We start from the raw sequence: 26,317 nt of genomic DNA, 5'->3' as shown, positions 1-26,317 counted from the left end.
AATTCTTTAGCTAAAGCGATAATCCATCCATCCATTATCCATAACTGCTTATCCTGTGCAGGGTCGCGGGCAAGTTGGAGCCTATCCTAGCTGACTATGGGCGAGAGGCGGGGTACACCCTGGACAAGTCACTAGGTCATCGCAAGGCTGACACACAGACTACCATTCACACCTACGGTCAATTTAGAGCCACCAATTAGCCTAACCTGCATGTCTTCGGACTGTGGGGGAAACCGGAGTACCTGGAGGAAACCCACGCAGACACGAAGAGAACATGCAAACTCCACGCAAAAGTCCTCGTTGGCTGCTGGGCTCGAACCCAGAACCTTCTTGCTGTGAGACGACAGTGCTAACCACTACACTACACGAAAGCGATAATAGCTAGCGATAACTTTCGGCTAACTACGTTAGCAAAAACCACCACTAGTTCGCTAATTCCCATTCAATTTCGATGGAGTGGTGGTTAGCTAACAGCAGTTTACACTTAACTGGAAAAAATCGATGTCTTAATTACAACCCGAGCACGCAGAAAACCAACAGGCACCTATTTTTAAGTGTTTGATGAGGTAAATTCACCACTTTTGAGTTTACACAACAACTTACCGGCATAAAAATGTGGGTGCTATTGGTCTTACGTGATCAGTCTCATTAAAATCAGTCTCATTAAATCAGTCTCATTAATAATACCATTAATGTTGGTGTTTAATAATAAATTACCAAACAGCTAAATTATGGTGTATTCCCAATTATTATGATCACTACCGATGCAGCAATAATGTATTACTTACCGTATTACATAGACAGCCAATAGCACTCATGTACACTTTGGAGTTCTTTGAGATTGTGTGACTTCAGAAATATATACCGTAGTAGCAACAACAGACACACCGTTTAACAGAATAATTGAATTTATTATAACAGTGATAAAAATGGGTAATAGCAGTTTAAAATACACTCAATAAGTTCAACATCGATATATACAGTGAGGTGTGTGTGTGTGTGAGCGAGGAGAGAGAGAGAGGGAGGGGTGCGAGGCAGAGAGGGGAGGAGAGATTTTCTCCTTACTACTACGTGAGCAACTGAGCTCTTAGGATGTGTCCCGTGCGCAACTGCGCACTGTGAAAAAGGGGGGGAGCGCGAGGAGGAGAGAGAGAGAGAGAGAGTTTGAATATGCGCGCGGGAGAATGCGCTGTAAAGTTTGGAATGAATCAGGGATTGGAATGTTATCTAAGGTGTTTGTGTGTGTGTGTTGGGGGAGGTGATAATCGCCTCGTGGTCCCTCGAGACAAAGGAATTAGCCCTGGTTGCTAATTCACTAGCTTATAACGTTACTAAATCCACTGAAATCTTGATGAGGTCAAAATATGTGTAATAATGAAATTAAAGGTGTTAGAAAAGATAGAGAAAAGCATGCAACAGCCTATCTTCTTGAACAACTGAGAGAAACAATACAGAACGCAAGATCAGTGTGCACAAACAGTTCCTGAGTTTAAATTCACACTACTTCATAAAGCTAATTCCTAAGACTAATCTGCCCAAATGTCAGCCTTACTTCCAGATATCCCGAAGTTTCGCGGGGTTCACAGAGCTCGTGGAGGCTTCTGTAAAAAGCAGAGAATTCTTGGTCCGACGCTTCGTCGTTCGTGAGGAAGAGGCTCTGCTCAAACAATGTGCACAGCGATTAAGTCAGAAGGAATCCGGTCACTTCTAACTTTTAATTAACTGCTTGGGCTGCAGTCGTAACGTTACTTATAGTACAATTAAAACCGGTTGTAACTCAACTAGAGTGAGACAGCGCAACTTAAGCAGTTTTACCGTGGCCAGTGGTATACGAAAGCGCGCCGATTCTTCTTTTTCTTGCAAGGCAGACGTCTTGATTTTGGGCGTTCTGATGAACGGGAGGGTCATCTCTTTGTCTGTATGACACGAATGCCCACCGACGAGAGAGAGTGAGCTGAGGGTTTCCGGGTCACTTATAGAGTCATGGAGGAAGTGACGTAGGTGATCCCGCCCAGCCGTGACGTAGGTCATCGCGGAAGTTAGTTGATGGGATTTGTAGTTCTAGACGGGTGGCTGTACCTACAAAAAGATACAAGTTGTGTGTCTCTTTCTTCGCTCCACTGCTGTTCAGAAACTCTCAGGTGGTCTTGCGATTTGAAGAGAATAGAATATCTTTGTCATTGTAAATAAATACGACGAAATTAAATGCAATCCTTGGTGCCAAAACAAAAAAAAGTGCATCTGAAAACCTATGAAAATAATACAACAAGATAAACTAATAAATAATTGAAAAAGTTATTTAAAACAGCAGTCATCACTCGTAAACATTCACATCCTATAGTGTGGAGGGCATCGCACGATCCCATATTGTATTATTGAATGGACAGGTTTGCTTTATTTAATGCCCACTGGGATAGAAACTGTTCTTAATCCTGTTTGTCCTGGCTGTTAATGACCTGTAACGTCTGCCCGAAGGCAGCAGTTCAAACACGGTATTTCCGGGGTGAGATGGGTCCCTGAGAATGTTTTGTGGCTTTTTTTTTTTAATATTGCGAGAACTGTACAAATCCTCCAGAGAGGGCAGCCAATGATGATCTGGGCCGTAGTGCCGACCCTCTGGAGCGCTTTCCTGTCTCCTAATGTGCAACTAGAAAACCACACACACAAACAGGAAGTCAATAATAATAAGTTAAATTTATATAGTGCCTTTCAAGAAACCCAAGGACGCTTTACAATAATAGACAAAGAAAGAAAAAATAAATAAATAAATAATATAATATAATTAAAAATAAATAAATAAAAAAAGGAAAAAAATATAAAAAGTCCACCAAGTAGGGGTCAGGATGTAATTCCCGTGGTATAGCAGCCACAGTCCCACCAAAAGGCGCACGAAAACAAGTCCCACATCTCCAGCACCGCCACCGCGACGCCGTCAGCAGCATCGCTCGAACACCACGCCATGAATCCACACAGCGAGCAGAGAACCTCCGCCACGCAGAGCGTTGGTGTGTCTCAAACCGCCTGCACAGCTGCCGCGACACCACCGAGCAACATCGCTCGGAACATCACGCCAAGCGTTAAAGCACAGAGCGCTGGACAACCACGATGTAAAATGAGCAACGAGCTCACTGCAGTCCAAGCTGGGAGCGCAGGCATCGCCTATGGCGAACCAAGGCCTGGAGGGAACCGACGCCCAAAACTGGGTCCAGAGCTACACCACAACCGGCGGACAAAACATTCAAACAAACATCAAACTACACAAACACACTACACAAATAAGCTCTCAATGTCGCAACGGTAGGAGGACCCCAGTAGTTTTTGTGAAAGATGGTAGTTCCTGAGCACTCTCAGAAAATAGTCTTTGCTGTGCCTTCGTGGTAACAGTTGTAGTTTTGAGGTCGCCCTGAATGTGGACCCCCCAGAAACTGAAATTCTGAGACCCTGTCAAGTCAAGTTTATTGTCAAATATGCTATACATGCTCGACATACAGCACAGATGAAATTTCAGACCCACGGTGCAAACAGGCAATGCAATAAATAAAAATAGAATAATTGAAATAAACAATATAAACAGTACAAACACTCTAGATAAGAACTAGACATAGACTAAGCACTCATACACGCATATACATACACACACGTATAAATTGGAGCAAATAAACAGTCAAGGGCACTTGAGGTATAGCAGGTAAAGATGAAATAAACAATAAATTAATAGCTGTTGAGGTGAGGTAGTGCGGAATAGTGCAAATGAGCGAGGTAAAGTGAAATGTGCAGTCCCTGAGTTCAGTGTGTTAATGAATGTTGAGTGTGTGTGTGTGTGTGGGGGGGGGCTGTGAGGGTGACATGATGTCAGATGCTGAAGGGGGGGCAGGGGGGGTGCGAGTAGAATCTGTGGTGGGGGCAGAGGGGGGAGGAGGGGTAGAACAGGGAGGGAGTTGAGCCTCCTGACCGCCTGGTGAAAGAAACTGTCCTCGAGTCTGCTGGTTTTGGCCCGGAGACTCCGCAGTCTCCTCCCTGACGGCAGCAGACTGAAGAGGCTGTGAGATGGGTGGGTGAGGTCACCTGCAATCCTGATGGCTTTGCAGATGAGGCGGGAGTTATAGATATCCATAAGAGAAGGGAGAGAGACACCAATGATCCTCTCAGCTGCTCTCACGATGCGCTGCAGAGTCTTGCAGCAGGACACGGTGCAGGCGCCGTACCACGCGGTGATGCAGCTGGTCAGGATGTTCTCGATGGTGCCTCTGTAGAAAGTGTGCATGATGGGGGCCGGGGCTCTTGCTCTCCTCATTTTGCGGAGGAAGTACAGACGCTGTTGTGCTTTTTTGGCCAGTGATGCGGTGTTGTTGCTCCAGGACAGGTCTTCAGAGATGTGCACACCCAGAAACTTGGTGCTGCTCACCCTCTCCACTGCAGCACCGTCAATAGTTAGTGGAGCATGCTGGGTGTGCGCTCTCCTGAAGTCCACAACAATCTCCTTCGTCTTCTCCACGTTCAGGCGGAGATTGTTGTCCTGGCACCACATGGAAACACTCCACACAGTTCCCACTAATAAACAAGCAGAATGTCTGTTTTCTTCCTTCTAAAGTCTATGATCAGCTCCTTAGTCTTGGTGGTGTTTAAGACCAGGTTGTTATTTGTACACCAGTCTGACAGCTGCTCCACCTCATCAACCCCGGAGATGAGCCCCACCACAGTGTTGCTAGCACTCTGATTGGATGAACTTAAGTTGCCCAAAACAATCAAAATCGGTCAGATAGAAATTATGTTGCTCAATGTCGAAGCGCAATCACTCGGCAACAGTGCCCAAAAAAGTTGCGCTGTGTATCATCACTTTTAATTCCAGTGAAGGGAAATTGTAATACTCGAGCATACAAAGACATTCTATAGAATTGTGCGATTCCAACATCGTCGTAACAGTTGGAGGAAGAACCACGTCTCGGTTTGATGGTCAGGTGTCCACACGCTTTTGGAAGAAATCTTACTAAATGCATTTATTTTTTTCGCGGCCCAGTTTCCATCAAATACTGCTCTCTGATTGGCTGGCGAGCGGGTCCATATCCTACGATACGGACCCCGGTTACGGACCTCTGGCGACTCGCTTGTTCACAACAACAAACATCGTAGCAATTTTTGTCAACATTTATTTTTGCATCTCTCAGGAGAATAGCATTAATTTTACAGCATGGATCGCGATAACGACAGTGTTCACTGCGAAAGCGAGTTTTACTACCCTGAGGAAGAAGAAATAAAAGAAAACATTTCAGGAGAAAGCTAAAAACCTCTAACTTGCTAACGCCGAGCAAAAACATGGCTGAATCCTGAATTAGGGATCGACCGATATGTTTTTTTTTTCAGGGCCGATACCGATTATTATGGAATTGGGATGCCGATAACCGATATGTGCAACTGATAAATGTAAACATTATAATTCACATGAAATTAAACATAGCACACACTGACACAGACCTTCATACCCATGAAATGTATGTTTAATTGTAAAATTGAACATGAAATTTTGTGCAGGGAGATGCCAGCAGCATTTGTACAATAAAGTCAAACATTAGTAAGAATAAAATGAGAAATAAAATAATAATAAAATATTCACCAATAAAAAAATAAATCACTCCCTACTATATTACAGCTCACCATTTTCAGTGGAAAATAAATGAAAATACACTCTGGATTCTTTTACACTAAGAACTAAGAAAGACTTGCCAACTTCAAGTAGTTTTTAAATAACAAATCAAGTGTAGGGAGCTGCCTGCAGCATTTTTTAAAAAGTAAAATCAAACATAAAGTCGGCTATCACTCCCTGTTATGTAACAACTTAACAAGTAACCATCTACATTCTAATGCTTGTAATGCCCAAGCCGAATATTCCCAATTTAGGAGGATTATATTGTAGTGACGGAAGCATTACATGTAGTTTCAGCGAGACTAGTTGGTTGTAGGCTAATTCAAGTGCTTCCTTCCGTAAGCTAAGTTTGCCTGGCTACACAGATGCAAATGGATCATTTTAACGAGTAGTAGATGAAGAATGTAAACATATAATGATGTTGTGCTTTTGCAACTTGTGTGTTTGTGACTTATTGCGGCAAAAGCAGCGTGTCCTTACCTTGAAGTGGGATCTGCTTCTGCCCGAGTGCCCGTACGGCCGCCTTGAAACAGTTCACAGCGTTTAGCTACGCGTGTTGATTGGCTGTATCCCTTGTGCCACTTCTGCCCGAGTGCCCGTACGGCCACCTTGAAACAGTTCACAGCATTTAGCTAAACGTGTCAATTGGCTATATCTCTTGTGCCAAACAAATCAGATGTTGTGGTGGGCGGGACCGTGTTCTTGAACTCAGAGAGGCGAGTGCAGGAAAGGACGTGCAGTGACAGTCGCGTTAGGAACGAAATGGCTGTAAAAAGGCATGTTATCGGCATATCGGTGGAAATTATGGCCAATACCGATAACCCTAAAAATGCAGAATATCGGCCCGATATATCGGCCAGGCCGATTATCGGTCGACCCCTATCCCGAACGACTCAATTTTGTATAAATAGGGGACTACATAGGTGGCAAAATGTAGTTTTTTTTTTTTTTTTTTTTCTTTCCCTGCCATGGAAGTGCACTTGTAGTTTTTTTTTTTTTTTTTTTTCTTTCTTTCCCTGCCATGGAAGTGCACTTGCCCCTCCTAGAACTGCCACCTTATTGTGGTGGAGGGGTTTGTGTGCTTGAATGATCCTAGGAGCTATGTTGTCGGGGGCATTATGCCCCTGTTAGGGTTTCCCAAGGCAGACAGGTCCTAGGTGACAGGCCAGACCAAGAGCAGTTCACCAAAAAACCCCTATGGAGAAAAAATCCAGGACCGTGACGTCGCCCGGTAGGACGCAGCCGGGGCCCCACCCTGGAGCCAGGCCCGGGGTTGGGGCTCGTATGCGAGCGCTTGGTGGTCGGGCCTTTGCCCATGGGGCCCGGCCGGGCTCAGCCCGAAGAGGCGACGTGGGCCCGACCTCCTGTGGGTTCACCACCCACAGAGGTAGCAGTAGGGGTTTGGTGCAGTGTGGATTGGGTGGCAGTCGAAGGCAGGGGCCTCGACGACCTGACCCCCGGACACAGCGGCTGGCTGTTGGGACATGGAATGTCACTTCGCTGGGGGGGAAGGAGCCTGAGCTTGTGCGGGAGGTTGAGAGGTACCGGCTAGAGATAGTCGGGCTCACCTCCACGCACAGCTTGGGCTCTGGAACCCAGCTCCTCGAGAGGGGCTGGACTTTCCACTTCTCTGGAGTCGCCCATGGTGAGCGGCGGCGGGCTGGTGTGGGCTTCCTTATAGCTCCCCAGCTCAGCCGCCATGTGTTGGAGTTTACCCCAGTGAACGAGAGGGTCGCCTCTCTGCGCCTTCGGATTGGGGAGAGGGCTCTTGCTGTTGTTTGTGCCTACGGGCCAAATAGCAGTATAGAGTATCCGGCCTTCTTGGAGTCCCTGGGAGAGGTACTGAGGGGTGCTCAGACTGGGGACTCCATTGTGCTACTGGGGGACTTCAATGCTCACGTGGGCGATGACAGTGACACCTGGAGGGGCGTGGTTGGGAGGAACGGCCTCCCCGATCTGAACCCGAGTGGTGTTTTGTTATTGGACTTCTGTGCTAGTCACAGTTTGTCCATAACGAACACCATGTTCGAGCATAGGGGTGTCCATAAGTGCACGTGGCACCAGGACACCTTAGGTCGGAGGTCGATGATCGACTTTGTAGTCGTGTCATCTGATCTCCGACCCTATGTCTTGGACACTCGGGTGAAGAGAGGGGCTGAGTTGTCAACTGATCACCACCTGGTGGTGAGTTGGATCCGCTGGCGGAGGAGGAAGCTGGACAGACCTGGCAGGCCCAAACGTATGGTGAGGGTCTGCTGGGAACGTCTGGCCGAGCACTCTGTTGGGGAGGTCTTTAACTCCCACCTCCGGGAGAGCTTTTCCCAGCTTCCGAGGGAGGCGGGGGACATTGAGTCTGAGTGGACCATGTTCTCTACCTCCATTGTGGACGCAGCTGTTCGGAGCTGTGGCCGCAAGGTCTCCGGTGCCTGTCGTGGCGGCAATCCCCGAACCCGGTGGTGGACACCGGAAGTAAGGGATGCCGTCAAGCTGAAGAAGGAGTCCTATCGGGCCATGTTGACCTCCGGGACTCCTGAGGCAGCCGACGGGTATCGGCAGGCCAGGCGTGCTGCAGCTCGGGCAGTTGCGGAGGCAAAAACTCGGAACTGGGAGGAGTTCGGGGAGGCCATGGAGAAGGACTATCGGTCGGCCTCGAAGAAATTCTGGCAAACCGTCCGGCGCCTCAGGAGGGGGAAGCAGTACTCTGCCAACACTGTTTACAGTGCGGGTGGGGAGCTGTTGACCTCGACTGGGGACATTGTCGGGCGGTGGAAGGAATACTTTGAGGATCTCCTCAATCCCACCGTCATGTCTTCCACTGAGGAGACTGAGGCTGATGACTCAGAGGTGGACTCGTCCATTACCCAAGCCGAAGTCACTGAGGTGGTTTGCAAGCTCCTCGGTGGCAAGGCACCGGGGGTGGATGAGATCCGCCCTGAGTATCTCAAGTCTCTGGATGTTGTGGGGCTGTCTTGGTTGACACGCCTCTGCAACATCGCGTGGCGGTCGGGGACAGTGCCTCTGGAGTGGCAGACTGGGGTGGTGGTCCCTCTTTTTAAGAAAGGGGACCGGAGAGTGTGCTCCAATTATAGGGGAATCACACTTCTCAGCCTCCCAGGGAAAGTTTACTCCAGGGTACTGGAGAGGAGAATTCGACCGATAGTCGAACCTCGGATCCAGGAGGAACAATGCGGTTTTCGTCCTGGTCGCGGAACACTGGACCAGCTCTATACCCTTCATAGGGTGCTCGAGGGTTCATGGGAGTTTGCCCAACCAGTCCACATGTGCTTTGTGGATCTGGAGAAGGCATTCGACCGTGTCCCCCGTGGTATTCTGTGGGGGGTGCTTCGGGAGTATGGGGTTCGGGGCTCTTTGCTAAGGGCTGTCCGGTCCCTGTACGAACGGAGCAGGAGTCTGGTTCGCATTGCCGGCAGTAAGTCAGACCTGTTCCCAGTGCATGTTGGACTCCGTCAGGGCTGCCCTTTGTCACCGGTTCTGTTCATAATTTTTATGGACAGAATTTCTAGGCGCAGCCAGGGGCCGGAAGGAATCCTGTTTGGGAACCACAGGATTTCATCTCTGCTTTTTGCGGATGATGTTGTCCTGTTGGCTTCTTCAAACCAGGACCTTCAGCATGCACTGGGGCGGTTTGCAGTCGAGTGTGAAGCGGCTGGGATGAGAATCAGCACCTCCAAGTCCGAGGCCATGGTTCTCGACCGGAAAAGGGTGGCTTGCCCTCTCCAGGTTGGTGGAGAAGTCCTGCCTCAAGTGGAGGAGTTTAAGTATCTCGGGATCTTGTTCACGAGTGAGGGAAGGATGGAGCGTGAGATCGACAGGCGGATCGGTGCAGCCTCCGCAGTGATGCGGTCGCTTTACCGGTCCGTCGTGGTGAAGAAGGAGCTGAGCCAAAAGGCGAAGCTCTCAATTTACCGGTCGATCTACGTTCCGACTCTCACCTATGGTCATGAGCTTTGGGTAATGACAGAAAGAAAAAGATCGCGGATACAAGCGGCTGAAATGAGTTTCCTTCGCAGGGTGGCTGGGCGCTCCCTTAGAGATAGGGTGAGAAGCACAGTCACTCGGGAGGAGCTCGGAGTAGAGCCGCTGCTCCTCCACATCGAGAGGAACCAGCTGAGGTGGCTCGGGCATCTTTTTCGGATGCCTCCTGGACGCCTCCCTGGGGAGGTGTTCCAGGCATGTCCCCCCGGGAGGAGGCCCCGGGGAAGACCCAGGACACGCTGGAGGGACTATGTCTCTCGGCTGGCCTGGGAACGCCTCGGTGTTCTTCCCGAGGAGCTGGCCGAGGTGTCTGGGGAAAGGGAAGTTTGGGCTTCCATGCTTAGACTGCTGCCTCCGCGACCCGGTCCTGGATAAGCGGAAGAAGACGAGACGAGACGAGACGAGGAAGTGCACTTGCACTTGTAGGAGGAAGCAATTTGCATTACAGCCGTGAATGAGGATTCAAAAGGGCGGCTCGGCTCGGTTTTCCCTTTCGGGCGCTCTCGTTTTCTGTTAGAATTTGGTAATGAAAAAATAAATATATTATTTACCAGCTTAAGGTCAGTCCATATGGTGAAATACCGTGACCTCGGCTTTGAATACTGACCTCGGTCAGTACTTTCAAGACCTCGGTCACGGTATTTCACCATACGGACCTCCCAGCTGGTAAAGAACATATATATAGTGCCAAAAGATACAGTAATTCCTTATAGGAACATTGCTCATCTTTAGTCCTTATTTCTGACTAAACTGAATCTACTTTGTGTGTTCTGTTGTTTGTTTTTTGGCCCGGAGATCATCTGCACTATACACTTTTTCACACATGAGTGAAAGACTCCTTAGTAATACTCCATGCCAAATAAACACAGCCATGATAAAAGGAAATTTTGTGAAAAGAAGTTATGTGCAGTCCAGTTATTTTGAGAAAGTGGGGTGGGGGGCACCGGAGGAAACTGTAAAAGCGAAGGAAAGCTGTGAGCACGTTGTCAGATAGGGCCACAAAGAAGCTGTAGCACTGCCAAGAGAACAAGCCAAATGAAAACAAGTAACAAAAGACGAGTGTGCTGCATTTAGTCTTCGCGTTTTGTCACTGATGCGCTGATTTTTAAAAATTTTATTTTATTCTGTTGTGTTCAGCTTGGAGAAGGTGCTTGAAGCGATCACCAGTGCAGGGGAGAGGAAGGAGACCAGGCGCTTCAGCCCGATAGTCCAGGGTCTCACTGACCGCTCCGTCCAGCTCCAGGTGAGACTTTACACCATACACACACGTCTACGCTTTGAGTGAATGATGGTTTACGTGGTACACTATTCCAGCATAATAAACGAACTAATTTTGTTTTGATTCCATACTGTAGAGGTTTCACACACACGCCAAGGTGACGTTAATTAATATTTACAAGCAAGTTGTCTTCGGGGTGCTGTTTAGAGTGAGAACTCCCCGCGGAATTACACAGTCACAACATGTAACACAAATCCCTTGAGGCGCTATGAGTTTCTGAAATAAATCGCTTGCTTCTTACTTCAGCACAGCAAACCCCAGAGGACCTCAGACTGAGTTTGTACTTTGTTTTTGCCTGGTGTAACTCGCAAAACGCATCTAACAATAGCACAGGAACATTACAGCCAACCTGGCAGCTCGCTAATCGCTGAATCTGGCAGGGTACGAAAGTCTTCGGAACTTGTTGCTTTATTTTGGAACCTCTTGTTTTCCTGCCATCTTTTTCTTTGGAAGGGATTCGCTTTCTTCACACTGAGGCACGAAAAGATTACGCCGAGTGTACTTTAATCTACTATAACAGTAGCATGAACACGAAGCACCTGGTAAAGTGTAATAGTCAAATTTATTTCTGGAAACCTCCGTAGAACGTGGTGAATAAAAGGCGGTTTAAGCCGTGACCTCTGGGAGACTGAGTTACGGTCCAGAATGCATGTTTTTTTTTATTTTTATGCCCATCGACCCTTCCTCACACCCCTTCACTCCGCACCTTGCTAACATGCTAATACCACAACGTAGCACTCCTAAGAGCTTATTACAAAGAAAAAGATTGCACTTGTGACATTTTCATAAATCCTTACAAGCTGGATCTGTAGCTTCTGGTTTCGTGTTATATCGTGCACTTGAAAGTAATGTCATGAAAGTCCTTGTTAATGCTCACCCTGCTGAAGCACTGCTTTGTGTTCATAGGTGGGAAAAAGAGAATGGGCTTGAAAGAGGAAAAACAAAAATATATACATACAGTATACTAGTGCATCTCAAAGGAGCGCAGGTGGCCAAGTGGTTAGAGCGCTTGACCGCTAAGCGAACAGTCCCTGGTTCGAGCCTCGGCTCGACGGGGATCTGGGGCTCGCTCCCTGTCCACCCAGCAGTGAACGGGGACCTGGTGGAAACACTGGGGAAGTTAAAGGCGGCGAGGAAAGGAACTGGCCACCCTACCTCACTATGCCGATGGCCCAGGACAAGTGCGCTCTCTAACAGGCACTCCCCCAATGTACGAATCGTATATGGGACTCCCCTTTGCTTTTTTTGCATCTCAAAAAATTAGAATACCATGAAAAAGTTCTTTTTTCATAATTTAATTCAAAAAGGTAAACTTTCATATATTCTTTATTCATTACATGTAAAGTGAAATATTTAAAGCCTTTTTTGTTTGAATTTTGATGATTATGGCTTATAGCTCATGAAAATCAGAAATCCAGTATCTCAAATTATTAGAATATTCCCTAAGATCGATCAAAAAAAGGATTTACAATACAGAAATGTCCAACTTCTGAAAAGTATGTTCATTTATACACTCAATACTTGGTTGGGGCTCCTTTACCATGAATTACTGTATCAATGCGGTGTGGCATGGAGGTGATCAGTCTGTGGCACTGCTGAGGTGTTATTGAAGCCCAGGTTGCTTTGATAGTGGCCTTCAGCGTATCTGTATTTTTGGGTCAGGTGTTTCTCATCTTCCTCTTGACAATACCCCAGAGATTCTCTATGGGGTTCAGGTCAGGCAAGTTGGCTGGCCAATCAAACACAGTAATATCATGGTCAGCAAACCATTTGGTAGTAGTTTTGGCACTATGGGTAGGTGCTAAGTCCTGCTGGAAAAGGAAATCAGCATCTCCAAAAAGCTCGTCAGCGGATGGAAGCATGAAGTGCTCTAAAATCTCCTGGTAGATGGCTGTGTTGACTTTGGACTTGATAAAATACAGTGGACCGACACCAGCAGATGACATGGCACCCCAAATCATCACAGACTGTAGAAACTTCACACTGGGCTTCAAACACCTTGGATTCTGTGCCTCTCCACTCTTCCTCCAGACTCTAGAACCGTGATTTCCAAATTAAATGCAAAATGTACTTTCATCTGAAAAGAGGACTTTGGACCACTGAGCAACAGTCCATTTCTTTCTCTCCTTAGCCCAGATAAGACACTTCTGACATTGTCTCTGGCTCAGGAGTAGCTTGATATTAGGAATGCGAAAGTTGTATCCCCTTTCTTGAAGATGTCTGTTCGTGATGGGTCTTGATACACTGACACCAGCCTCAGTCCACTCCTTGTGAAGCTCTCCCAAGTTCTTGAATCAACTTTTCTTGACAATCTTGACAAGACTGCGGCCATCCCTGTTGCTTGTGCACCTTTTCCAGCCACCCTTTTCAGCAATGACCTTTTGTGGCTTACCCTCCTTGTGGAGGGCATCAGTGATCATCTTCTGGACAACAGTCAAGTCAGCAGTCTTCCCTATGATTGTGGTTGTGTGTACTGAGCTAGACCGAGAGATACACTGTGTTCATGCTGTTTTACTCAAACTCGAAATTAAATACTCTAATATTTTGAGATTTTTTTTTTTTATGTTTTTGTACTGTATGCCATACTGGTTAAAATAGGAAAATGCTTGAAACATTTTAGTTTGTGTAATGAGTCTATAATATATAATATTTTCATTTTCTTAAATAACTGATGGAAAATATTGAACTTTTTCACAATATTCTAATTTTTTGAGATGCACTAGTATATTCTCAAATCTTATTCAGGTCCACCTGGTTAACCGATACAGACCGTATCAAATTTCTGAGAAATCTTACCTAATGCACCTTTAATGCAGATTTCCCTGCACTGGCAGCAGTGTTGTGGTCGAGCTGCTAAACATCGAGTCCCCATTGTCCAAGTTATTAAAGAAAATTTCGAGTCGAGTCCACTATTGATCCAAGGCGAGTCCGAGAACAAGACTCCACCCGCACCATTTGACGGTGGCTGTTGCTGCCTTTATGTGAAAGCGTCTCTGCTACTGTGTTGAACTAACGCTACTGCTAGTTAACAGGCTACAGATAAAACGCTTGTTCATCTCTCAGCAAGCCCCGCCCACTCTCAACAGAGCAATGAGCATAGCGTGTCACTTCCTTCTCTGGGTGGAGTCTTACCAAATGACGATGGAAGTTCGAGGTCGTCCCCGTCGTCTCCTCGATAGTTCTTCTACGTATGGAACGCACAGCAGTGCTTTTTTTTTTTCCCACTGCACAAGAAGTCTGTGTAAGCAAAGCGGCATTTTAGCGCCAATAAAGTTCCTGAACATGACGTATGAACGGGTGAATGTGCATTCTCTTTCGTGAAATTAGTACAAAAATTAATGTAGATATAAATATCTTCTGCCAATTATTATGGCATGTGACAATAAATAAAGAAAAAAAATCAGAGTCCTCGTCTCTAATTTACGAGTCCGAGTCAAGTCACGAGTCCTTAAAATTAGGGCACGAGTCAGAGTCCTGGACTCAAGTACTACAAGCCTGACTGGTAGGAAACGTTTAAACTGTAAGTCTAAGAATAGTTCTGGTTTATAAACATTTAAAATAAGTGACTACAGAGCATCAGTTCTCCGAATTAATAGTTATTCCACAAAATCAAGTTGTACATGAGCTGATAAACAATGAGGCGCGTAGCACCGAGTTGGTTATAAGCCATGTACGACCAGATTGAGTGGAATAACTGTTTTATTCTATCCATATTCAGTGGATTTTGAGAAAGAGGGCGTTTTTAAAAAAGTTTTGCAAATTTAATACATATAAACTTTATACAAAACGTCGGACAAAATCATTTCCGGTTAGAATGTAAACAAACTGGCGAAATGACAGGAGCAATATGTGGCAAATGCAGTTATCATAATAATTCTTGAAAAATAAAAAAAAGATACGTTCTTACCATCAAATACTTTTATTCCATATATTGTTGCTTTTTCTTTGTGTTTTTGTTTTCGTCCTCGGTTGGTTCAGTAACGCTCTCTGCCATTTTGTTTTTCTCTACTCATGGTATGCGAGTAGTAAAGTAGCCAATCAGAGTGCACGATTGCTCATATTCAGTGAATGTGGTTAGAATAAATACCATCATACACCAGCAATTAATAGATAGATGTGAGACAGCGGTCCCTGTTTTTGTAACTCTGTCACAAGCATAAAAAAAATAAAAATCAGGCATAAGACTAGACTGTTACGCACATGGTTAGTGGGTGTGGTCCCAAATGAACCCATTTGCATTGACACCACGCTGTATTTCGCAGAACAGACAACATATGTTGTTTTGCTCATGTGAAGGAGAACGTCGTCCCTGGATCCTTTCAGGAAATCAGTTGACGTGTGGGTTTCCCCTCCCCCACTTTTTTTTTTTTTGCGTTTTTGAATCCCTTTAATAAATCCGAGCTTGGTTATTTTTATAACTGTTGGCTTAGGTGAGAACAGAGGTGAGGTGAGGATAGCTGCTGCTGTACCAAGTCCAATCCTCTCCTTCTGTTTAATAAGCGAGTATGTAGAGTGCAGCACACTGAATATTTGTTTTGTTTTGTTTTCATGACATACAATGCAATATATTTTACTTTTATTGTGTACTTCATGTCAAGGTTACTGCGAGAAATATCTGCCTGGCTGAGACATTTTGCAATGAAAGTATTTCCTGTTTTCTCTCCATCACCCGTTACCGTGTTGTCTGTGTGTGTGTGTGTGTTATCTGAATTTTACCCCATTTTACTGTTTAATTAAACACCGTTTTCATTAAAGTTTATCAGCTTTGCTTTGGATCATGTCAGCTGCTAGCATGGATGGAATCACAGCCAATTTACATCCAAAGCAAGCATTTACAACATGCCTGCGTATTATTAAAGAAGGAACAAACAAACAAACCCTACGATTGTTAGTCATTCAGTTGTTCTGTCCACCAGTCTCGCCATCTGTGACGTTTTTCATTATCGGTGCGGATAAAGCAGAGTCAAAGCGAACGTGCTCAGGAGCAAATGGAAATGTCATATGGGTTGAAATCGTTTTTGTTTTTGCCCTGAAAGAAAAGATATATGAAGGATGAGTTATTCCACTTTTGCCCAATATAACGATCGTAAAATCTATTCATTGCATAATGATTGATTTAAAAAAAAAAAGTTCTCTTGAATTTTACCATCAGCTTGTGTGTGGTTTTAAAGCATTGCTTTGCAACATGATTATAGGAGTGTTCACACGGCAACTTTTACTCCGGTGTAGCACCGGGGCTGCCCCGGTAGAGCGTTCACACGGTACAAAGTTATACCGGTGTCGCCCCTGAAAGCTGCTTCAGGAGGTGGTTTAAGAAATTTACTCCGGAGTAAATGCTAGTTTGCGGGGCAGCGCCGATATAAAATGGGACGTCTGAACGCTACAGGGGTAGACTCGCTACGCGTGACGAGAGTTGATTACATACGGGCATTGCATAATTTGCGTCCTGGTATTTTGCGCTTCCAAAATGGCGAATATCAACAACAACAGAACTGCATGTCTTCCAGTGTTGCCAGATTGGGCGGTTTTAAGTGCATTTTGGCGGATTTGAACATATTTTGGGCTGGAAAACGTCAGCAGTATCTGGCAACACTGGTGTCTTCATCCACGTTGTTTTCCCGGCGCTTGGTGATGCCATGACAACCGGGAAAAGGAAGTACGTTTTCACGCATGCGCATATTTCATTTCTGCATTATTACTATCGTATCGCACGGTCGCAAAAACTGCCGTGTGAACGCAAGTGGGGCTGCACCGGTGCTAACACGCTTCTCTCTAGTAAGCAGGTTTGTGACGTGTGAACGCTCCACAAAATTTAAGATATATCGCAACAAAATACATCGGTGCAGCATCGATGCAAATATGTGCCGTGTGAACACCCCTAATGTCATGCAAAACACTGCATTCCAGCATAAGAACCTTATCCCATCTGTGAAACATGGTGGTGGTAGTATCATGGTTTGGGCCTGTTTTGCTGCATCTGGGCCAGAACGACTTGCCATCGTTGATGGAACAATGAATTCCGAATTATACCAGCGAATTCTGAAGGAAAATGTCAGGACTTCTGTCCATGAACTGAACCTCAAGAGAAGGTGGGTCATGCAGCAAGACAACGACCCGAAGCACACAAGTCGTTCTACCAAAGAATGGATAAATACAATGTTGATATTTTTAGCTCGGAACCATACTAGCTCCCTGTCATGCCCTATCCGAATGGGATTTAGTCTCTCACGCTCTCTGTGCAGTCTGTTGTTACATTTTTGCACATTTACTCTGGTGTAAAACTCACATCTATATGTAAACCTGCCTTCTGCATGTAGGAGAGGTGAGTTTTATCATCAGTAGTATGAGTTATCAAAATATGACCAAAGAGCTCTTTCTTTCTCTTCCTCGATATCATTTGCAGGATGGCCAGTCGAGATGCAAATCTGAAGTGATTCGGTCTCGGTCATGTTTTGGACTCTGACATTAACCAACGCCTCCTGGAAGTCCCGCCTCCTTCCTCCTTGGTATCTGGTTATTTAGCACAGAAGTCTTTTAGCACAAGTTCTAAAGCATCTCAGGACAGCTCTATGTTCTTTAGCACAACTCTGGATTATGGTCACAATAATCGAAAAAAAATGCCCATCTTGATGTAGGAAGGGGTTTATGATGATTGCTGTCTTCCAACTTCTTAAATCGTGCGCATTTTTAGTGGCACCTGCAGTTCAATTGATTTATCAAGGCTGTTTTGTTGATCATCCCCCCCCCCCAAGTTTAATTATTTCACTTTCGTGCATTTAGAAGTCACAGCAGTTGTCTAAACTGTAAATAGCGTAATGAAATAATTGAAATAGCTGTACATGGTTTTTCTTTCTTTCGACCTTTCGTAAAAAAAAAAATTTAATGGGCAAAAAGCTTTCTTTAAACTCTTGTGAATTTCGCTTGACTTTTCATTCTTTATCAAATTAGCAAATTGTAAATAATAAGTATGATTATAATTTAAGCTTGGCACGCTTTCATAAAAACAAAACAAACCTGGAAGTCGGCTGTAGCTATGTACTGTGTCGGAGGACGTGCGGTGTTAAATGATTTGGAGGGAGGATTGGTGACTAACATACAGGCTCCATCAAACATGGCGGAGTGGGGAACTACAATCGCTCGTTTTCGATCGGGATCTCGTCAACTTTCATTAAAAAATCCATCAAACACCTTTAAAGGGCATATTCTGGACCAGTTTCGTGTTTTTTTTTTTTTTTTTTTTTTTTTGTATGAAAGTACGTCCCTTTGCACACTCATCCAGAAGGGTAATTTTGCACAAGGCCATCTGTCTACAGCAGAAAAAAATAAAATAAAACACGTCTGGAAAAACCCAACGTAGTCTAGAGCCAGATTCGTGACGTCACCTGCGGAAGCGCCAGCAGGCTGTGCGAGCTTTGCACGGTTTCAGTGCACAGTCTGTGTAGACCAAGCGCTTCCATTTCTCTCATATTGTCCGGTCTTTTGGAAAACGATGAGTACTAATCCCATCATGATTGGTGTTGCTACACCCTCCGACGATACATCTGTTCACCATTTTAATAATTACGCGATAACATTGAAGAAATTTGCAGAAAACCACCAGGTCGTTTTCTCCTAAACAAACCAGCGCTGACGTCGGATTCAGAAGGAGGCGTCCCACACGCGACGTCACGAAAATCAACGTTTGCCGGGAAATCCAAATGCCAAGTTTTTTCAGAGGCGGACCAATTCAACTCAAACAGCTTGATTTCAACTGAATTGTTCTGGTATTGCGCAAGGGGAAAAATAGCAGAGAATGCAGAATGTTACAGATATTTGACCAAAGTTTAATATAAAATAGGAGAATTACATTGACCTTGGGGCGGCACGGTGGTGTAGTGGTTAGCGCTGTCGCCTCACAGCAAGAAGGTCCGGGTTCGAGCCCCGTGGCCGGCGAGGGCCTTTCTGTGCGGAGTTTGCATGTTCTCCCCGTGTCCACGTGGGTTTCCTCCGGGTGCTCCGGTTTCCCCCACAGTCCAAAGACATGCAGGTTAGGTTAACTGGTGACTCTAAATTGAGCGTAGGTGTGAGTGTGAATGGTTGTCTGTGTCTATGTGTCGGCCCTGTGATGACCTGGCGACTTGTCCAGGGTGTACCCCGCCTTTCGCCCGTAGTCAGCTGGGATAGGCTCCAGCTTGGATAAAGCGGCTAGAGATAATGAGATGAGATTTTTGATCGCTATTTTGTCGCTGCTATAGCAAGTTAAAAGTGTTTGAAATACGCTATGTAATATATACATGTCAAAGCAACGGCCGTAAATGAGATTTGTTGAGACCTGTGCGAGACATCGTAGGACGGAAGTAAAACGTACAGCAGAAATCAAAGCAACCAACATCTGCCAACGTTGTTAAAAGACACGTGCGCCATCCCTCTTTCGAATGCTGACGTAATCAAGCCGTTTTGTTTGTTTTGATAGCAATCAGGAAACGCTGAAAAAAAAAAGTAGTCAGTAATCGTCATTTAAACTCGATTTTTGTGCAATATTTCGTTTGGAAAACAGTTCTCAAAATAGCGGCGCTGACACTTCACGTTTCGCACAAGTCTCGTGAAGATCGCGCGGATAAGCGACGCCTGCCGTGAACCAAACGAACTAAATTCAACACGGCTAAAAACCGAACAGGCCGATAAGCATCACATTTAATTGCAATTAGTTGCCAATACGAGTCACGATATAAGGTTACTAAAACCGGAAACGTAATTGAATAACACGTTAATTAAGAAATAAAGCAAGTTTAAAAATGACTTCAGCTCTCCTTTAATTCTACAGTCAAAGATACTGAAGATCAAAGAATTAATCTCCAACTCGTAATTCATCCTTTTTTTTTTTTTTTTTTTTTTAAAGAAGGAAGAATTTGTGGGTGGACAAAGTCACAAATCTCGGTTTTAGTTATAAGGCCAGAAGTATGTGGACACTCATGTGCTTGTTGAAAATCCCATTCCAGATTTATTCCCCTTTCCTGCTATAATCCGCTCCACTCGTCTCATCTTTCCGCTAGATTTTGGAGCACGGCTGTCAGGATGTGCTCTTTCAGCCATGAGAGCCTCAGAGATCGGATCCTGACATCAGGCGAGGAAGCGTAGTGCGCGCATATGGGTGTGATGGACGCGTGTCCACAAACTTTTGGCCATATATCGTGCACGCTGTGAAAAGCGCAGCCTGCATCTGCAGAAATGATAATAATGATGCTCTAGCCTTTTCTTCTGTTAATGTACTTTTACTCGTTCGCACTGCACTGGCCTGATATCAGGATCATCAGCGCGGCATCTGTTGGTTGATTACAGCCCTATTTATAGCTGGTGTTAGATTTACATGGGGACTTGGGTTAATTTCGTCATTTGCAGGTGCTACGCTGGGATTTTATTTCCAGTGCAGATTGCTGTTTCTTCTCCCTCCTTCCCTGTAAAAAAAAATTACAGAGCAAATTACCTAGGGTTTTTTTTGGTTTTTTTTTCTCTCCTCCCACAACTAACTCTGGTCATTTTTAGTCATGTCTAGATAAATATACGTAATTTTGAAAAAGACAAATGACCTGTTTTGTGTTGGGGAAGCAAAGGTTCTCCTCAATAATGTATTTTGTCACCGTGTGTGTGTGTGTGTGTGTCTACTACTTGGATTGATGAGAGGTGTATAAAATCTCAGCAAACCATAAAATATATAACGGCACATTTTCAGAGTCCTTTTACAAATCCTTTGTCTAATGGCCCTTGGAGAAAAGGTGAACATTTTCCCCACGGCATTTTTACTGTTATTCTGCTGATCTGTTTAAATGTGTCTACGCTGACTGGTGCAAAAGAGCAAAGCAAACAGAGTGTTTCATCACTTTCCAATTATCGTTACCGTCGTGTGTAAAGCGCTACATTTGACACTTCACTGTAGGGTTTACGGTCATTTAGCACAAAAGTCTTTTCGCACAACTCTAAAGTTCTTTCGCACAAGTTCGAAGAATATTTAACATTCATTATAAACACCTAGTGATCAGGTTTAAAGATGTTTGATGGATTTTTTTTTTTTTACGCAAGTTGCTGAGATTCTGAAAATCAAAATCGAGCGATCGTATCTTGCCACTCCGCCATCTCACAGAAATGTCTTTTTTTTTTTTCGGTCAAAGATTTTTACCCCGTCCACACTAGGGATTTTGTACCGATATGATACTACTTTCGTACCGCAACACCTGTCCACACTAGCAACTATACCGGTACTGTAGCGGTATAACTGTATCGGTACGAAACCCACAAATGTATGGGTTTCATACCGGTACAGTATCGGTACTACAGCGAAGCGCTACAGTGTGGACAGATGAAGCGGTTCTGTATCGATACAAATATAATGCGCAAGCGCAAAGTCACACATCTCAATCGATGTCTTCGCTGAATAAAATAGTGAAGAACGGAGATTCGTTTTCTTTGTTTCTTTTTCAACTGCCTCACGCGTTTTATACGATTCGACTGAATAAATGATCACCAGAAATACAGACTGTACATTGACAACAAAAAGCACACACACGTTGTTTCATCCGCCATATATTCTCGGAAGGAAGTTACTCGGTAACCACGGAAACATTTCGCGCACGCGCATTTCAACTACCGTGAAAGAAAACCGCAAACATTTCTCGCTAGTGTGGACAGATACACTAAACTGTACCGCTATACTTTGTATCGATCCAGTTATACCACTATCGTACCGGTGTACACAGCATTCATTGCTTCATTATTCAAACATGTACAAAAGCAATTCGAGGTCATCACACATACAGGGACTCAATAATTTTGATGAAGTTTTTAGGATTAGATTTCGCTCTTAGTTCACAAAAGCACGCATTGTAAAGCGGGTCAAGAGGCATAATCCCTCGGTGGGTTTGGAAACGTGTAAATCATTAACCTCAGTGGAGTTTGTAAGATGACCAGAAGTGACAGTGAAGTTATCGATGAAGACGCCCACAATTCAAGGTTTCTTAGAACTTGACTACAAATCTCTAAACACACCAAAGAATCAGATTTTCAGTCCACGTTTCAGGAATAACTTCAACAACTGATCCGGAACATGCAGAGCAGCAGAACAGAACACGCAAGTTTAATATTTGACGGTAATTCCAGGTTCTCATCCCGAAACAACCATCATAAACCCCTTGCTAGATCAAGAAGAGTATTTTATCTCGAGTATTGTGACCAATCCACACTGAAATGAGAGTTGTGCGAAAAGACTTTTGCATAGTGCAAGGGGAGGAGGTTTATGGTTATTTAGCACAAACAAATCCAAAGTCGTTTTGCACAACTCGAAGCACTTTCGCACTTATCCAAGAACACTTGATCTTCATTATGAATACTTACTGATCATGATTAAAGTGCATATCACGGGTAAATTCAGGAGCAAGGTCAATGTCTCATCTCATTATCTGTAGCCGCTTTATCCTGTTCTACAGGGTCGCAGGCGAGCTGGAGCCTATCCCAGCTGACTACGGGCGAAAGGCGGGGTACACCCTGGACAAGTCACCAGGTCATCACAGGGCTGACACATAGACACAGACAACCATTCACACTCACATTCACACCTACGGTCAATTTAGAGTCACCAGTTACCCTAACCTGCATGTCTTTGGACTGTGGGGGAAACCGGAGCACCCGGAGGAAACCCACACGGACACGGGGAGAACACACAAACTCCGCACAGAAAGGCCCTCGCCGGCCCCGGGGCTCAAACCCAGGACCTTCTTGCTGTGAGGCGACAGCGCTAACCACTACACCACCGTGCCGCCCCGCGATCAAAAATGCATTCCGATATTTAATAAAATGAGACAAATAGAATTTTGGTGATTAAAAAAAAATCTCTTCAGTTCTTCTTTAATGATGGAGTAGGCCTACTACCTGGGTATGGAAGATGTCCGTGAAAAGTTTGGTGACTTCCTGGACAACTGCCCTTAGACCTCTGTGAGAGTAACCAGGTTTTCTGTTTTGTACTCTGGACTGAGAAGCTTTTCAGGATAATTGTCTGCAGTGTGTGTGTGTGGAGGTTAGGATGGTGGCTCTGCAGATCTCCAAACTAGTGTTTGACCTTTCACATGGTGGCCTTCCTAACTACAGCAGGGCTCTCAGGGTGAAGAGAGAGACGCACTCGATCTCTTTCATCGTTTTTTTTCCCCCTCCCCCTCCATCAACCTATCTTTTTGTGTGTGTGTGTGTGGCATGCACATACTCTGCTCTCATTGTTAGTGAAGAGTGGAGCAGTGTTGTGTGTTTTATTAACCGGCTAGCTGCATTGTTAAGACTGATAAAAGCCTCAGTGCTTAAGTTTAATTGGTAGCAGAGGGAGGTGAGAAGAGCGACTCTCAGTTCTGCCTTCACGGTGGGATGTGTCATTTGTGTCATGCACTGCCTGCCAACACATAGGCGTGCGCACACGCGCACACACAGAGAGAAAAACACTGTAATACCAATTGGGAATTGCACTTATAATTTAAAAATGCATTCCTTCTGCTCTGCATTGCCCCTAGTCAAATGAGAATTAGTATTACAGGATAAAGCTTGTGTACTTTATCAGGCGGGGTGGTAATGTGGTTTGTTTAACATGCCCATAACATTGTGAACCTTGTGTTTCTGCTCCAGTTTTATGCGGTTGCTATTGCGAGGGAGTCTCATCTTTTGACACGACAGCTGGCTTTAGATTGTACAGTGAGACACAGGCACGGTTAACCGTAGGTGCCAAAGAAGGCAGCTGGACTTGCTTGAAATCCTTCAAGACGTTTCACCTCTCATCCGAAAGGCTTCTTCAGTTCTGTCTGATTAGTGAGGAGTTCCAGGTATTTAGTGGCGACCCTATCGCCCCTTTTCCACCAAAGCAGTTCCAGGGCTGGTTCGGGGCCAGTGCTTAGTTTGGAACCGGGTTTTCTGTTTCCACTGACAAAGAACCGGCTTTGGGGCCAGAAAAACCGGTTCCAGGCTAGCACCAACTCTCTGCTGGGCCAGAGGAAAGAACCGCTTACGTCAGCGGGGGGGCGGAGTTGTTAAGACCAACAACAATAACAAGACCGCGAAAGATCGCCATTTTTAAGCGACGAGAAGCAGCAGCTGTACAAACGCCAAGTCATTTATTATTATTGTTGTTGCTGCTGCTGCTGCTTCTTCCGTGTTGTTTTTGCTTCGATATTCGTGCCAAGGTTTATGCAAACGTAATGACGTGGCTTCCCTTAGCACCGCGAGCTATGGAAAAGCAAACTGGTTCTCAGCTGGCTCGCAAGTTGAACGAGTTGTGAACCAACACCAGCACCGGCCCCGAACCAGCCCTGGAACTGATTTGGTGGAAAAGGGGCATTCTTTATGATGAACTCATTTTGTACATTTCCACCTGGCTGCCAATTACCTGGTTTCTGAACGTAGTTTACTTTCAGGGAAAGCATGGCTACAAATTTAAATCTTTTTTTTTTTTTGTCACCTGAGTTTATTTGCCTGATTTATAAAAGTTGTTGAGAACCAAACGATTGCTATTAAGGCCCCGATAAATAAAAAATCGAGAATTGAGGACGGGTGTACTTTGTTTTTCCCCGACTGTATGTGTTCAAGCGTGGACCTCCTTCACGATTCTGCAGCCAAAATCCTTTGGTCCGAAAAGTGTAAAATAAGAATTGGTTAGAGCATCCGAAGCCGAAACAAACCCAGCGTAGAAATTTTCGAGGTCAGTTTCATCAAAGAACCTTTATCAGTGCTAAATACTTAATACACAGAGACTTGGTATCACGGAGGAGCCTGAAAAAAATAGTGTTACATTTCCTCTAGCCTACCTAAGGAAGGGGAGCAATCTTTAAAGAAGAAAACAGCATTGCAGAGCAGAAAGCTGTTGCTCCAAGGCAAACCCGTTCACGTCTGCGAAGGCCAACTAGATGCTTTTTGTTTTATTCATGTAGTCCGCTAATTATTGTTTCCAGCTTACAAATTCACACCTTGCTTTAACCCAATGAATCACTTTGAGGGCACATTTCTCTTCTCGTTACAAACGAAGGTCCATCTTTTCCTCTGTCCCTTTAACTCCCTTTTTCTCTTGCATCAGAGCTCTCTTCAGATGAATGTTCTGCCTTGTATAGATGCTAATGCTATTTCTCTGCTTTCATTTCAGCTTCTGTATAATTCTAATATAAGTTTTGCCGGTGTCGAAAATTCTGCAACCTCAGGGGACCGCGTTGTGGTAATCAGCTCTATCTGCTTCATCTCACAGTACGTGAGCATGAAAGTGTCAGGAAGAAAATAGTTCTGAGTACTCGGTACTCTTCTGTTCTGCGAACGCTCCACTACACTCTACTCCACAGGCTTACCCAGATGTGTCTGAAGAGGTTACAGAGATCACTGCTCAATAATCGATGACTTGTTCTCAAAGGAGAGAATGAATCATCTTGTAATTTGGCAGAATTCTGGTTTTCTAAACGAGAGCTGACTAACGAAACAAAAATCTGCTTTTCTAATTGGCCGTGAAATGAAAGGTGAGAACGAAAGGCGGAAAAATTAACGGTGACGATCTGCTGATGCAATAACAATGCCATACTAGTGCAGGAGGTTTTAGCATTACTGATAATGTCACGGCAACTTCTTATAATCCACACTGGGCCAAAAGTTTGTGGACATGTTCCGTTATAGGTGTTTAGCAGACGCTGTTATCCAGAGTGATGCAGAGCAGCCTGGGGATCAGTTGGGGGGTTAAGTGCCTTTCTCAAGAGCACTTCAGCCATTTCTGCTGGTCCAGGGAATCAAACCAACAACCTTTTGGTGCCAAAGCTGCTTTTCTAACCGTTAGGCCATGGCTTCCCCTTCAGATCATCATCATCATCCTTTCAGTACGGTTTCAGAGACTTGTCGAATAACAGCTCAGAGTGGTCACCACAAGTCACACTGCAATCCCGCTATAACGAACTCCCTAAGGGACGTCCGAATAGTTTGTTATACTGAAAAGTTCGTCATACTGAAATGGATGGACCCACCCGTCACACCAAACGCTCACTCTTTATGTAAAACAAGACCAACTGCGTTTCATTTATATCTATACTTAATTCACTTACGTATTTACGAAGCAAAGGAAACAAGTCACACTTGCCATCGTTTGTTTGCCACATCATCTTTCTTTTCAGACCATCATGCTGACTGCAGAGTCAGAGACTACAAAGTCTCTGAGCTCTTTTTCTTTAAAAGTTGAAATTTAACTTCTCTGGATATCATATTCCCTAGACAAATGCGTTTCTTTCTCGCCACCCTTTAAACGGTCCAGGATATGAAGTTTGTCTTTGACGGCGAGTACCTTACGTTTACGAGTGTCGTGTAATGGAAGTGGATGATGGCTGTAATTGCAGAAAGAATGTTTATTGAAAAACAGGCAGGCAAACAGTTCA

The 26,317-nt window shown here is 44.9% G+C and overlaps 1 protein-coding gene across 2 annotated transcripts in view; it reads left to right on the top strand.

Annotated features, from left to right (window-relative positions):
- The window catches only part of diaph3 (diaphanous-related formin 3), an 814,225-nt gene that overhangs the window by 280,392 nt on the left and 507,516 nt on the right, over positions 1-26,317 (top strand). For both annotated transcript variants that reach the window (XM_060941746.1, XM_060941747.1), the window contains one exon: positions 10,775-10,880. In XM_060941746.1, the coding sequence (XP_060797729.1) occupies positions 10,775-10,880 (106 nt within the window). The remainder of the gene's footprint in view (positions 1-10,774; positions 10,881-26,317) is intronic.

The sequence above is a fragment of the Neoarius graeffei genome, chromosome 15, assembly GCF_027579695.1.
Source record: "Neoarius graeffei isolate fNeoGra1 chromosome 15, fNeoGra1.pri, whole genome shotgun sequence".
Lineage (NCBI taxonomy): Eukaryota > Metazoa > Chordata > Actinopteri > Siluriformes > Ariidae > Neoarius > Neoarius graeffei.
This window is presented reverse-complemented; position numbering and strand designations above follow the sequence as displayed.